General features: G+C 57.7%; 6 protein-coding genes across 6 annotated transcripts; 3 read left to right on the top strand and 3 right to left on the bottom strand.

Moving 5' to 3' along the window:
• Positions 1 to 985: 985 nt before the first annotated feature.
• On the top strand, positions 986 to 2,466 carry BO72DRAFT_483490 (putative O-methyltransferase; the record flags this gene model as incomplete). Its single annotated transcript, XM_040947806.1, has 5 exons — positions 986 to 1,183; positions 1,246 to 1,372; positions 1,429 to 1,552; positions 1,621 to 2,072; positions 2,153 to 2,466. 5 exons carry the CDS (start codon positions 986 to 988, stop codon positions 2,464 to 2,466), a joined length of 1,215 nt encoding a protein of 404 aa, XP_040804871.1.
• A 1,437-nt stretch (positions 2,467 to 3,903) lies between these two features.
• Positions 3,904 to 5,573, top strand: BO72DRAFT_396984 (FAD-dependent oxidoreductase). Its single transcript, XM_040942052.1, has 3 exons — positions 3,904 to 4,151; positions 4,218 to 4,819; positions 4,880 to 5,573. The coding sequence occupies exons 1-3, from the start codon at positions 3,980 to 3,982 to the stop codon at positions 5,504 to 5,506; spliced, it is 1,401 nt and encodes a 466-aa protein (XP_040804870.1). The 5' UTR covers positions 3,904 to 3,979; the 3' UTR covers positions 5,507 to 5,573.
• Positions 5,574 to 5,886: 313 nt separating this feature from the next.
• On the bottom strand, positions 5,887 to 7,772 carry ftmG (cytochrome P450 monooxygenase ftmG; the record flags this gene model as incomplete). Its single annotated transcript, XM_040949715.1, has 6 exons — positions 5,887 to 6,323; positions 6,377 to 6,988; positions 7,063 to 7,131; positions 7,197 to 7,296; positions 7,386 to 7,502; positions 7,575 to 7,772. The coding sequence occupies 6 exons, from the start codon at positions 7,770 to 7,772 to the stop codon at positions 5,887 to 5,889; spliced, it is 1,533 nt and encodes a 510-aa protein (XP_040804869.1).
• Positions 7,773 to 8,198: 426 nt separating this feature from the next.
• Positions 8,199 to 9,712, top strand: BO72DRAFT_421904 (class I SAM-dependent methyltransferase). Its single transcript, XM_040942789.1, has 4 exons — positions 8,199 to 8,744; positions 8,815 to 8,853; positions 8,922 to 8,978; positions 9,145 to 9,712. Exons 1-4 carry the CDS (start codon positions 8,360 to 8,362, stop codon positions 9,537 to 9,539), a joined length of 876 nt encoding a protein of 291 aa, XP_040804868.1. The 5' UTR covers positions 8,199 to 8,359; the 3' UTR covers positions 9,540 to 9,712.
• A 25-nt stretch (positions 9,713 to 9,737) lies between these two features.
• BO72DRAFT_444860 (aromatic prenyltransferase) lies at positions 9,738 to 11,326 on the bottom strand. The gene is made up of 2 exons (XM_040943918.1): positions 10,035 to 11,326; positions 9,738 to 9,975 (listed from the first exon to the last, which is right to left on the bottom strand). Exons 1-2 carry the CDS (start codon positions 11,246 to 11,248, stop codon positions 9,876 to 9,878), a joined length of 1,314 nt encoding a protein of 437 aa, XP_040804867.1. The 5' UTR covers positions 11,249 to 11,326; the 3' UTR covers positions 9,738 to 9,875.
• A 336-nt stretch (positions 11,327 to 11,662) lies between these two features.
• BO72DRAFT_524813 (MDR family MFS transporter) lies at positions 11,663 to 13,562 on the bottom strand (the record flags this gene model as incomplete). Its single annotated transcript, XM_040949910.1, has 4 exons — positions 13,312 to 13,562; positions 12,870 to 13,249; positions 12,380 to 12,806; positions 11,663 to 12,322 (listed from the first exon to the last, which is right to left on the bottom strand). The coding sequence occupies exons 1-4, from the start codon at positions 13,459 to 13,461 to the stop codon at positions 11,663 to 11,665; spliced, it is 1,617 nt and encodes a 538-aa protein (XP_040804866.1). The 5' UTR covers positions 13,462 to 13,562.
• Positions 13,563 to 14,269: the final 707 nt, after the last annotated feature.

The following is a 14,269-nucleotide window of genomic DNA, read 5'->3' as shown; positions in this document are numbered from 1 at the left end:
ATTAGTCCATCAACGCGTGAGACCGCGCCACGGAGGATCTAGACAAGGAAGATGAATCTTCCAGGCAAGGCATGGCGCAAGACTTCTGTCAAGCAAGGAGCCATGCAACCGAGGAGGGTCCTGCGAGCGAGATGATTTCCATCCAGGCAAGGAGCTGCAGGGTTATCCGGGCGAGCAACACACGAGCAACAGTGAAACAGGTTCTGCAAGTCTGCTGGAGTATGCGAGTCAGCCGTGAAGAAACGGAGAATATTGGGTAGGTATGCCTGCAGAAACAGTGCCGAAATACACAGTAGCATGCAGGCATACGACCCCAAGCACCAAGCAGCGTGGTTGTGCACCGAGCACTCCGGTCCGTCCCTCGGAGGGCACAATGAGCTGGGCTGTGTGAGGAAAAGGGGCTTGACAATTCGAAGGGAAGATTGGGTAGCCTGCATGTTCATCTTACTCTATCTACCAAGAACAATTACAGTTTAGTTGCAATCGAAATCACCTGAGATCCTATGTGGCTTCCAGGCTAGTCGTATACAGAGTCGGTCTTGGACATGTCCTTTCTCCCCCCCATGGTGGAATGTTGTATGTGGTGAACGCGAGCAACCGCAATAGGGCAGATTTGACGACAAGCCACGAGTATTCCATGTCTCACTCCTCCGTAGGTTGACCGGTAAAAGCAAGGCCAGAAGATGGGACGGTAGCCCGCGGGGCTCAGCCCTGTTTTGCACTCGGCTCAATCATGAAGATAGACTGATGGATTCAAATCCCGATGAGAAGGTGGCAAATTCTCTTTGTTGCTTGAACTTCAAGCAAATGCTAGGGGTTGGGACCATGACTCGCGGGCCGTATCCCTGTTTTCGAGCCAGCTCAACCATGATGTCAAATTCAAAATCAACAAGCAAGTTCATTTCCTAGTTACAACATGTTGTAACTTCGCTGTGGCTTATTGACACCAGATACACAATCGGAGTTACGGGGATCCTGCACTATCATGACGATCACCGACAAGACTGACGCGCAGCGGCTGGCCGTGCAAAAAGATGTTGACGCGATAGTTGTCGCAGCCCAGCGCTTCCTGAATGGCGATACCGCCGGCGATGAGACCAAGCTCGACCTGCAGAGGAAGGCCTCCAGCCTGATCCAAACCGTCCGCGGCCCTGTGCCCTCGGCGCTGTCTTCTTTCGAGGAGGTTAGTGAGCACCGTCTCTGTTTCGCATGGCATCTGAATGACAATGAGTGAGCCTCGAATAGATCGTCAAAGTGGGAGCGCTACGAACTCTTCTAGCGGCCGGGGTCTTCCACGCCATCCCCAAGGGCGGAGCTCCGATGACGGCCAGCGAGATCGCTTCACGGACGGGTATGGACAAGAGCATCCTGAGTATGTCGGACCCGAACCTCCAAGACCTCGCAACATCATTGCTGACGGGCATATAGTACGCCTGATGCGAGCCGTGACTCCATTGGGTCCTTTCCGCGAGACAGGCGAGGAGGAGTATGCCCACACGCCGTATTCCGAGGCCTATCTGACCGCAGACATCGCGGGCTGCTTCCCGGTAATGTGCGTCGTCGAGCAGGAGGCCTTTTTAGTTGCTGTCTGGTTACTGAACACGAGACCTTTCCCCGTAGGTCGGACTTCATCTTCGGGCCTGTCTTGCAGATCTGCGACTTCCTTTGCCAGCATGACTGGAAAGACGCTATCACGACCCGAAACAACCCGTTCACCCTGGCCCACAACTGTCCGGGCGAGACGATGTTCGAGTACCTCTACAAGAATCCGAAGCATGTTGCGCCTGTGACCAAGGCCGAAGCCGCCGACGTGGAGCAAATGGCCATGGACCTGTACCCATGGGAGGATCAGCTTCGCGGTGCCGCCCAGGACCGTGTGGCCATCGTCGATATCGCCGGCAGCCATGGAAACGCCACGCGGCAGATCATGAAGATCGTCCCGGCATTGAAAGGCCGTCGGTTCATCGTGCAGGATCTTGAGCCTGTCATCCAGGAACACAGCCAGGCGCTGCGAGCCGATGGTATTGAACCGCAGGTCTACGACTTCTTGAAGCAAGCTCAGCCAATCCGGGGTATGCCTTTTCTTTCATTTTCCTTTCGAGCGCTATCCCGTGTTGTGGTCGTAATAGCTAATCTACAATTGATCTGTCAGGCGCCTCTATATATTACTTTCGACGTGTCTTCCACGACTGGCCGGATGTGCCGGAAGCGAAGACGATCCTCGAAAATACCGCGGCTGCGATGGACCGGGACCAGTCCCGGATCTTGATCCACGACATCATCATCCCGGAGACGGGGGCTACCATGACTCACGCCTGGCAGGATCTGAGCTTGATGGCCATCGGAGGCATCGAGCGGACTGAGAAGAACTTTGCAAGCCTTCTGGACAGTGCAGGGCTGGTGCTGGTGCAAGTGTGGAGGAAGCCGGGCGACATTATGGGTATCGTCGAGGCCAGGCTTAAATGATGATAGTAGTAGAAGAGGGATGGCGAGGTGGGCTGTCAAAGTGTGTAGACGTCAAGCATGCAATTCATGAAATGGCTATTTTCTTGCTGCCTTGACACTGCTACAATAGTTCCCTTTCTCGTGATGGTGATAGAGCTGCCTGTACTCACCTTGCTGTATTTCTGCTCAGTATGTTCCATCCGTCTTCTTTGCACTTTGCTTGCTGCAGTGGGCGAGTCGTGCTAAATCGTTATAATCCTTATTCCTCGGCAGTATGCTTTGCGAGCATCTTTCCGTCTACAAGTCTACAGTCACCTTGTCCAACTCCCTCTCGGCTCTCATTATTTTTCAATATGCCTTGGTGATGCAACGAAAGAAACCTAGTCAAGCTCCTCCGTAGTAGTAAGGTCGTGGATCTGTAGCATTGATGAGGTTGATCAAAATTGCTTGGGTCATAGATCGTGGACTAGATTCTACGATACCCAGAGTACCGTACAACATGACCCATGTTAGGGTTCCAACATGTCACGCGCGTAGCCAGCACAACTGCTACCTCAAAGCCTGATGCAGCAGCCCTGAATAATCCATAGTTTCGATTGCAGAGCACCACGCCCAAGCCTGCAGCTCATCCAATCCTAAACGCCCTTGATCCTGTGCCAAAAACCAATCAATCCCCAAAGAGACCCTTGCATAGCCGCCCCAATCAAGGGAGATTCCGCCCGCTGCCCTGTTTACATGTGGGCCGGAGTGTGTGCATGCTGCATATTGCATATGCACATTTTCCGGCCCAGAAAAACTGGGCATACAGAGTCACCGCACATTCCTCTCTGCACAGGAAAAACTGGACATCGCCATTTTCTGTCCCCTTCCCCCCCCCCCCCTTTCCCCGTGTCTTGGCTATGTTAGGCATCCTCATTTATGACGTCAGACTTGCAGACGCATTATGCTGCACCCTCCTTGCATGATAGTGCACGAGGGATGTGTGTGTTGTATGGGGCCCGGCGGGCTCAGCCGCCGAACGAAACCGATCAAATTCTTCAGCATAAGACATTCCTGCAGAACGCAAATCACGCGGTAGCTGATTAGCCCATCCAGTTTTGTCTCACGGTGACGATGTCCTTGCTGGCGGTGAGACCCGACCAACTTGGACTTGGAATAGGAGACTTACTACCGCCCCCTGTGGCCAGACCACAATGACCAGCGCTGAACCAACTAACCCGCTAAGCATTAGACCATATGCGGATACCTGCTAGTTTACACCCGAAACGCGAGGGAAGAGGAAGAGCTAAAGCGTGAAAACTGCATATCCAGCGTTCGACCCAGGAAAGACATGGCCAGACCGCTCATCGTTTGCCGCCCCCCTCTCCCCTCCCTCCATGCAAGGAAGCGCTGTCGATCAGCTGACTATCGATCATCCGAGGAGAGGAAGAATCTCCCCCTTCTCCAAACTTACTCATTCCACGGCACCAGCACCATCCCCAAGGCCACAGAAACCACTCACCCACCCACTCACTAACTCACTCACTCGTCCAACATGACAATCAGCACCGGGGTCGGCCCGGGCGGGGTCGCCGAGCCGCGATCCAGCGGCATCGACGTGATAATCGTGGGGCTGGGGATTTTGGGCCTGGTGGCGGCCATCGAGTGCCACTACAAGGGCCATAGAGTGATCGGGCTGGAGAAGAGCCCCGAGGTCCGGGTTCTGGGTAGGGATGCCAATCCGCGGTCTCCCCACTCACTCAGCCGCTGACAAGATTCGACGGAGGATACAGGGGACAGCATCGCGCTGGGCAGCAATGCGACCAAGGTGATGCAGGCGTGGGAGCAGGGCGCGGTGTACCGACGGCTCGTCGCGGAGGCGGACGACGTGGCCGCCCTGGAGGTGCTCGATCCCGCCGGGAAGCTGTATGCCCTGGATGCGATGGACGGCTACGGCGTCGGCGACGGCATGATCATCCAGCGCGCCACGCTCGTCACGGGTTTGTATCGCCATGCTGTCGCCCTGGGGATCGACCTGCGGTTCGGGGCGGCGGTCACCGAGTACTGGGAGGCCCAGGACGGTGACCGCGCGGGCGTGACCGTCAACGGAGGCCTGACCCTCGCCGCCGACTGTGTCATCGGCGCCGATGGTGTGCACAGTCGCACCCGGGACTTTGTGCTGGGGTATCGGCCCCCGGCGCAGGACTCCGGGCTGGCGGCGTATCGGGCCTGCTTCAGCGCGGAACTCGTGGCCGGGGATCCGGACGCGGCGTGGATCCTGAAGGAGGTGGGCGAGCGCGATCGCGTGCGGAGGTATATCACCGACGGCGGCCTGGGGCTGACCCTGGCGACGGGGAAACGCGGTAAGAATGTCGTCTGGCAGGTGTGGCATCGGGTCAGTATACCCTTTCTCCGTTAGAGGGAATGATGCATGCGCTGATCGGCAGAATCGCAGAACGAACAAGCGCAAGCGGCCGAGAGTTGGGAGAGAACCAGCAGCGCCCGTGTGGAAGATGCGCTGGCCCTCATGCAGGACTGGCCGGTCTACCCCAAGATCGCCGCCGTCCTGCGACATACCCCGCGCGAGACGATCGCGGACTATAAGATCATTGCGCGGGATCCGCTGCCGCGGTGGATCTCGACCGGCGGCCGCATCATGATCCTCGGCGACGCCGCCCACGCCATGTCCCCCATCGTGGGCCAGGGGGGCGGGCAGTCGATCGAGGATGCGGCGACGCTGGCCATCTGTCTGGAGCTGGCAGGCAAGGCGCGGGTGCCCCTGGGGCTGCAGGCCGTCCACGCCCTGCGATTCCAGCGGACAAAGATGCTCCAGGAGAGTGGAAATGCCATCTACGGGCAGATGCGCGATCCCGACTGGGAGGCCATCGAGAAGGACCCGGCCATCATCAAGTTCCCCCGCCCGCAGTGGATCTTCGGATATGACGTCCACTGCGATGTCTACGAGGAGTTTCCGGCCGTCGTGCGAGCGATTCAGGATGGGAGCCCCTACCGGCCCCGCAATGTCCCCGAAGACGGGCAATATCAGATTGCGCATGACTACAAGGCGAAGGCTGGGGAGTAGAATCAACTAGTATAGGTGGTAGCAGGTAGCTTAGTAAAGCCCCAGGTTGGGTCAAAGACCGTGTTCGTCACCACAAGCAATTTCTTTCTAGAACCCATTGCCCAAAAGCTAATTACAAGAGCATGTATAATTGCAACACCGTACATCCAGAAAACAACCTGTATAAATACATAGCTATATAGCTTGATCATTAGAACCATCATCTGAATCAGACAGTTCTCTTTTCTTTCCTCTACCAGACTCTCAAATGACAGGAGCTACGATAACGAAGCCTGATATTCGTAGCCAGGCCTCCAATACTCCTACGATATATCACCACAACCTATACACACTTCCGTAACCTCCATATAATACCTTATGATGTGAGTTAGTAGACAAAATCATTGCAAAGTCTCCGCCAGTCCGACCTCCAATTCCCGAGCTCTCACGACCATCCTCGCCCCGGGCTCCCGCTGCACAAACATCCCACTCACAACCACACCCCCCACGCCCCCCTTCAGCGCGCGAATCTCATACTTCAACAACATATGACACAGGATCAACTTGGCCTCGTCACAGGACAAGAACCGCCCGGGACAGGCGTGCTTGCCGTGCCCGAAGGCCAGGTGACTCATGCGCGTCTTCGTGAACGGGGCCAGTCCGGCGGTGCGGGGATCGCCCCTCATGCGCTCGAAGCGGTGGCCGTCGAACACCTCGGGCTCCGGGTACAGGGTGGCGTCGAGGCGGAGGTCGTTGGCGAAGGCGAGGTGCGTGCCTTTGGGGATTGGGGTGCCGTCCTGGAGGGTGACGGTTTCTTTGGCGACGCGGAACATTGATACTTGGTTTCTAGTTAGTGGGGAGGGGGGAGGGACCGAGAAGGGGGAGACGTACTGAGGGTGGCGGGCTCGAGCCGCTGGCTTTCTTTCATCACGCTCTCCATCAGCGTGAGTTTGAGCAGGCTGCTGCGGTGAATGCCCTGCGGGGAGGCTGTCAGGACGGCGATCGCCTCCTCGCGCAGCGGCGGGATCAGCTCGGGGTGTCCCACGAGGCGGGCCACCACCTTCTCCACGAGATCGGCGGTCGTCAGTACGGAGACGGCGATCAGGCGCAGCTGCGCCAGCGTGGCGTCGTAGCGCGCGCCGCGGGCGAACTGGTCGATGAACGTCAGGGTGGAAAAGTCGCGGTGTGCGGTTGTCGATGCGGATGGGTCGTCGTCGTTGGTGCGGCCGGCTTTCTCCCGCAGAACGGGCAACAACATCGCCCGGGCGCGCTGGATCTGGCGGCGTACCGTCTGACAGGGACCCAGGAACCAGTGGGCCAGCGGCTGGAGGAAGCGGGGCCAGGCTTGGATGGCGGCCACGGCGATGGCGCGGTTGGTGGTGAAACTGATGGCGATTTCCAGCCAGTCTGGGTTGCGACTGAGCTCCGGCCCGATCAGGGCTCGCGTCGTCATCTGCGCCACCAGCGCCAGTACCGTCTCGCGGATGGATACGGTCTGCCAGTCTGCGGTTTATCGACGGCTTAGTTCTTTGCTGTTTTGCTGGAAAGCTTCAAGGCCATCTATGGGACGGACTTACCGGACATCTCGGTCCATTGGGTGCGCAGACATTCACTGGCTTCCTCGGAGAGGGGGCGCGTCAAGTGCACTGAACAGACGTGGTGTCTCGGCGGTAAGTTAGGGCTAGAAACCTCTTCCAGGTACGAAACTCACCAAGCTCCTTATTCAAGGCCTGAATGGCAATTGGAGAGACATGGTTATGTAGCGAGCCCTGGAACGCCGTTTCGAAGCCCGGTAACTCCAGCAAAATGACCTAGTCCATCAGAATTAGTTTTTCGGAAACGGCAGGTCAAATATGCGATGCTTGATCGGGTACCGGAAAGAAGAGGGAGACCTACATACATCCACTAAGGCATCGTAGGCGCTGAATCTCTCATCGTTTCTGATTTCCTCGGCGTAGCGGTCGGACAGGATTAGATACGTTCCCATGTTGGTCGCGAGCCGGAACACCGAGCGGCCCTGCAAATACCGAATCATGTCAATTTCACCTTGACACCCCCCCGTGGCAAGTCCGCTATGGGCTCAACTCACCTTCTCGAGCCCTTTCGCAATCAGCCCCCGGGCATTGGAGTAAAACTCCTGCTTCGCTTTGCGCTGGAAGGGATCCCACGCGTGCCAATTGACAGGCTTGGGCTCGCCGGAAAAAGCGAGGATGGCGCGCAGGAAGAAGAGTAAACTCGCCAGCCCGATGCTCGGGTACAGGAGCTGGGAGAAGGCGATGGTCACCATGATGGGGTGTTGTATTCTACTGCCGCTTCTTGTCTCGAGGAGGTGGTATATTCAGCTGATGTGCGAAGGGCCCCAGATCTGTGGACTGATCGTCTGCTCCCTCACCTGAGTCAGGGTGTGTCTCAATCACACTCCGCTCGACAGAACGGGGTTCCCTTGTGCTTCGTCTTAGCGGATGAAATGAAAGACCCGCAGCCTCTCTTCATTCCCGCGTTGCTCCTTGCATTCTGATGTCACGAGGCAGGGGGATGGGTACTGGCTATGGCGATCTGGAAGGCGAGACATCACATGCAGTAGGTTAAGGTAAGGGGGGAAAGAGGGGGAGAGGGGTGTTCTCTTGTCCCCGTAATGCGAGCCACTGCTGAAGAACACAAGCCAAAGGCGAAATGACATAGACGAACTAGCCCACCGTCAGCAGTTTGATGTCTCGGTCCTCACCCTCTGATTCTTAACTATCATCTTGCAAGCACCACCCCGCAACCTGCCTCCCATTACAATCTCGACCTCAACCACCACCACAACCACACCCACAACCACACCCACAACCACACCCACAACCACACCCACAACCACAACCAAAACCCAAGATGACCCGCGCCACCACCTTCACCGAGCTCTACTCCGGCAAAGGCATCCTGGAGACGTACCTGATCGCCGAGAAGATCACGCGGTACTTCACGCAGGACCTGATCACGCTGTCGGGGATCCTGAACTCGCCGCAGCGCCCGCTGAAGGTGCTCGACCTGGCCTGCGGGACGGGGGTCGTGGCCGAGAAGCTGCACGAGGTGCTGGCGGAGCAGCGTGCGGGCAGCTGGGAGTTGATATGCGGCGACATCTCGACGGAGCTGACGGGCCACGTCAAGCGCAAGATCGTGGAGGAAGGGTGGTCAGCCAACACGAGCGCGCGGGTGATGGACGCGCAGAGCACGGAGCTGCCGGCCGCGGAGTTGACGCATGTGTTTGCGGCCCTGGGTGAGTCCTCTCTTGACAATGAGAGCGGTTGGGTGTTGAAGTGATACGATGACCTAATGCTGTGGGCTAGCCTGGACCTCATTCCCGGATACCTACGCCGCGTTGAATGGTAACCCACTCCCTCCCTCCCTTTATGGTCCATCCCCCACCCGCAACAGCAGCTAATATTGCATAAAGATACCCTCCGCATCCTCCAACCAGGCGGCACATTAACCCTCTCCACCTGGCAGAAAAGTACACCCTGCACTACCCTATTCCCCCCCCCCCCCCCCCCCCCCCCCCCCACAATTCGTTTCTAAATCTTCTTCCTTCTTCTCACTCCTGACTTCGTCAATCTTCGGAGTGGTATCCTTACCCCCCCCCTCGCTTCCCCACAGCAGCAGTGCTAACAAGAACACAGCGGAATGGCTCCCCGTCCTCGAAGCCGCCGTGCGCACCATCTCGGCCAGTCCCGAGCTCCCCTTCCCCACGACCAAGGAATTCATGTCCTGCATGAACCCGGGCTGGGACGACGAGGCATACGTGCGCGGCCGCCTCGAGCAGGCCGGCTTCGTGCGCGTCCACACCACCACCATCTCCCAGGCGTTCCACACCTCCACGGCCGATCTGTACAGGATCGCCGCGCCCGTCATCCCCATCATCGTCAGTAAGTGGTGGTCCGCGGCGCAGCGCGAGGCCCACGAGGCGGAGATCCTGCCGGCGCTGGGGAGGTATCTCGAGGAGACGTACGGGGCGTCGGGGTTGGTGCCGCAGCGGTGGACGGCGGTTTTCGCGAGGGGGGAGAAGAGCGAGTAATTTACCTTCGGGATGAGAGAGGAGTGTGGTCGTAGATTGATTTCTGAGTTGGAGAACTGCGTTTAGGGAAGGGGGGGAAGTGAAGGGGTTGAGGTTGCATGTCTTGGGGGTGGTGGGCTGTGATGGATGGAGACGAGAGGCTAAACTGAACTATGGACTGGGATATAGCTGCGTTCTACATTGTTCTTTATGACGTTAGGAAGAATGGATTTATTCAGAGTGTTCTATGTTCTCGTGGTCTGTTTAATTCGAGGCTAATGCGTTGGACCCGGTTGTACTGCACTCGTTTATAACTACCACCTACTCTACCAACTAGCAAGAGTACATGCAATCCGACTAGTGGTAGTACATAGTCAAATACGGCCCCTTCTTCTGCGAGTACGAGAACGACATCCACGCCTGATGATCGGTCGCCGTCGCCAGATCTTTGGTCGGACTGTATGACAGAGATTAGCAGCAATCCACAAATTTTCCCCGGGTAGGCATGCAACTCACTAGTAAGCCTGCAGGTTCTCGCGATACACCGCCGCCTGCTGCGGCATATCCCACCGCTCGAAGAACGCCTCGAGCACGGCGGCGATCTTCAGCTCCGGAATTCCCACCAACGGGAAATAGAACTTGGGCACCGGCAGAGGCCGGTCGGGGTGCATCTCGTAGTTCAGAATAAACGGCACGATGGTGTCGGGATCCCCCGGGAGCGAGGGCCGCTCGGGCTCGTCGCGCAGGCCCTCGACGATCCCAAAGTCGCGCCACAGCTCGCGCAGCATCACCAGCCCCTGGGCGACGTCCGCATCGCCCGCGGACAGCACCCCGCCCATGGTCCAGTGCTCCTCCACCTTGGCCCACCGCATGTCCAGCTCCATCAGGTAGAGCTTGAAGCGGGTGGCCGCCGGGTCGACGAGGTCGCACGAGAGGAAGTACAGGTCCGTCCGGGGCTGGGCCTGCATGTGGCGGGCGATGGCCTGGGTGGCGGCCGAGAAGTGGCCCTCCGGGTCGACGGAGCGGATCGCGCCGAAGCACAGGTCGGCGACGCTGCGCCCGGTCATCTGGGCCTTGAGGCCCGGGTAAAAGTACTCCTTCACCGTAATCGCGTCGTCCGCGGGGCTCAGGTCCAGGGCGAGCAGGGTCTGTGTGCGCCACACGGTGTCGCGGATCTGGGCGGGCGTCATGCGTTGCTCGTCGCGGTCCGACAGCGTCAGCTGGCTGTGGAGCTGGTGGTGCAGCGCCAGGTCGATCTGCGCGGCGCCCAGCGTGCGCAGCTCGGCCAGCGTCGCGTGCACCGCGTGCCGGTTGAATGGGTCCGTCCCCGTGCTGGCGATGTAGCTGGTCGGCTCGAAGGCCACCCGCGTCGTGAGCCCCCGGCGCTGGACGTTCTGGCTGAGTTCCACCGACCCCGTGCCCCCCAGCAGGCACTTGTAGGTGTCTGGCTGCCCCGGGAAGGGCCCCAGCTTGGGCACAATCACCTGCGCAAACAGGTTCAGGTAGCCGTATTGCTGGTGCACGCTGTAGTCGCCCCGCCGGAGCATCTCTCCCAGCATGGGGGCCACCGCGTGCCAGTACCGGTGCTGGTCCAGGTTGGCGAAGGGGGTCGACTTGCTGAGAGTCTGGTACGGGGTCGAGGGAGGACCGGCCTTCTCCGTGGACCCCGGTCCGGCTCCCTCTAGGGGCTTGGAGGTGGCAGCGGTAGTGGAAGTCGCGGAAATCGTCATGGCGATGGATGTGATCAGGAGTATGTTCGGCCAACCTGGCTCGGTTCGAAAGTTGGCGATTTATTTTGCCGTGGTACGTTCGACCAACAGAAGACTGAGCCAAGAGACAGGAGCTGGGCACATGAGGTAATCGCTCGCCTTACCTCACTGGGCATTCATGCGTTGTGAGATTGAGGCATGCAAGGGGCATTCTTCTGCACGGGCACTGTTGCCTAGACGTGAGGATCGGCAGGGTGTCTTGGAAAATAAATTTCAAGGATCTGTGAATGATGACGGACCATGGGCCACTGCGTCCGCGAGGGATAATGCATGCATACAGACTATTTACCTGCCTATCACGGGCCAGCGCATCCCCAAATTTCCGGCTATTCTGAGAGGCGACTTATTCCCTTGCGGCAAAACACGACAAATTCGCTAGCGAGCATCGCCCTCGCCAGGCGCGGGTTTCTCCGTCTCCTTGACCGACCTCCATTCCAAGGCAACTGTTCCAAACACCGAAAGCGCCGCCAGCGCAACCCCGACGTAGAATGCCTGGGTTACGGCGGAGTTGTAGGACCGCAGGACGGTCTCCAGCTGATCCCCCCGCAGCTTTTGGCGCAGCGTGGTCGTCCCCGCGGCCAGAATCTCGGTCACGTTGACGGAGGGATCCTCAACATGCATGACGCGCGTGAACTGGTTCGTGAAGACGCTCTGGGCCACGGAGATGAAGATCGCCCCTCCCAGGGTCTGGGCAAAGGTGACCACCGCGGTCCCCGTGGGGACATCGCGGTCCGGCAGCACATTCTGCACGACCACGAAGGGCAGTTGCTGGCCGAGGCCGACTCCGATGCCTTCGAGGATCTGGTAGCTGATCCACTGGCCTGGGCCCGAGTTGGGCTGCAAGGTGCTGAGGAGCCCTGCGCCCACCGCGAGGATGGTCGACGCCAGGACCATGAAGGGATTGTAGTAGCCGAAGAGCGTGACGGTGACTCCGGAGAGAATGGAAACGAGCACGACGGCGAGGATACTCGGGAGGCTCATGACGCCGGATTTGGTGGCCGAAGCGGATTTGATGGATTGGAACCAGATGGGAAGCTGGCGGCAGGTCAGTGGAGGGGATGAGGAAGACGGAAGGGGTCGAACACAGCTTACATAGTAAGTGAACACGAAGTAGGCGCCATTCAGCGTCAAGGCAAACCAGGCCGACGACCAGATGTTGCGATTGCGCAGGACTCGTGGCGGGAGGGTGGCATCATCGCCCTGCCAGACTTGACAGCCTCCGAAGGCGAGCAGAAGCACCCCCGCGACCACAAAGAGCACGATGATGCGCCAAGTATCCCACGCGTACTGGTTACCTCCCCACTGTAGCGCCAGCAGCAGACAGACGATGGCAGGCAAGAAGAGGATCGTCCCTATCGGATCAAGCTTTCCCAGCAGATGACGGAAACTCGGTCGGCTCTGAACTGGTCCGGGGGCGTGGAAGAGGAAGAACACAAAGAGACCCGTCACGGCACCGATGGGGAGGTTAATGTAGAAACACCATCGCCACGAGACGTGATCCGTGAAAGCGCCACCAAGGCTATATCCGGTCAGTGGCTGTCAACTCAAGACGGTGAAGGAGATCAGTCATGGATCTACTCACGGAGGACCGATGACGCTAGCAATTCCAAACATGCTACCCAGCAAAGCCGTGAACACTGGACGGCGATGTAAAGGCACCACCTGGGCGATGATCAGTAGACTGCCGGAGAAGAGACCCCCAGCACCCAGACCAGCCAGGCATCGACCCAGGATGAGACCGAGCGAGTTGGGAGTCGCTCCGCAGACGGCGGACCCGATCTCGAACAGGCAGAGGGCCGAGAGATACACCCATTTCGTCGAGTAATAGGTATAAAATTTGCCAAATGCCAGGGTAGTGGCGCAATTGGTGAGCAGATATGAACTCCCGTACCATCCTACGTCGTCTAGAGAGTTGAATTGGTCGGCGATGTGCGGGATGGCCGTAGCAATGATGGTGACATCCTGGGAGAAAGGGATCAGCACTCTAGTCATCGAAGTGGCGGACTCATCACCGAGTTGCCTACCAAGGACATGCAAAAAATGCCTAGACAGAGGGCAATGGTAAGAGACACCACCGTCGAGCCCTTTGGAGGGGCTGTGGGCGACTTGGGCGCTGCATCGGGGGTTTCCTTCGGTGCCTCTGGTGATGTATGGTCAGTGGCGGGTTTCTCCATTTGAGGTGGCTTTTTTCATCTGATGGATGCTTGTAATCAGCTATAACGAAGGGGAACACCTGGTTTTTATGATGGTTGGTGTGTTTTGTTGTTGTTTTTCCAGGCAGGGGACGGTCAAAACATTGGGCTGCCCAGCCATTCTTGATACGGAACTGAATCAGGGACTCCACTCATTGCAGAGTTGAAAAGGCAGGGGCCTTGCGAGACTATCGATAAGATGCAAAGCCTTCTGTGATTCTGGGGAGGCGAATGATCTGAGACAACCACCAGTGAGGGCTGAGGCGCCGACAAATTATCCGACTGCAGGGGAAATTAATTGGCCGCCATGTATAGTTGCGGTCTTCGAGTTCTGTCTTGTTTCGGAGCCGTGGTCAGGCCTGGATCCGATGAAGCTAAAGACTTGGTCTAGCAATGTGGCGTTGAATAGAGGGAGTAGAAGTAGCGTTTCAGGAATCAACCAACTGATATCAAACCTGGTCTTTCCTGAGGCATTCACCGTGAGAAGCGGTAGAGCCGGGACTGAGTCGTGAGAGGTTGAGGGTTGGACACCAGCCTGACCATTTACCAAGTATATACTAGTATTATCAGATCCCGTCAGCAACATTGGTGCGATTCCAGAGTGTGCATAGAAACTTAGTACAACATCTAGACCATACGCTAAACCTCACTACTTCAGTATACAGCTATCTATATAATATACAAAGATATAAGTTTTGATTCAAATCGAATATTACAAGTCATAGATAGCTATTGCACCCTCCCCCGAGGGAGTCTCCAGACACGCACTTTTGATGCTCACCGCACGGGC

The sequence above is a fragment of the Aspergillus fijiensis genome (genome assembly GCF_003184825.1).
Source record: "Aspergillus fijiensis CBS 313.89 unplaced genomic scaffold BO72scaffold_7, whole genome shotgun sequence".
NCBI classification, from domain to species: Eukaryota; Fungi; Ascomycota; class Eurotiomycetes; order Eurotiales; family Aspergillaceae; genus Aspergillus; species Aspergillus fijiensis.
The sequence above is the reverse complement of the archived record's forward strand: the minus strand, read 5'-3'. Positions and strand labels throughout refer to the sequence as shown.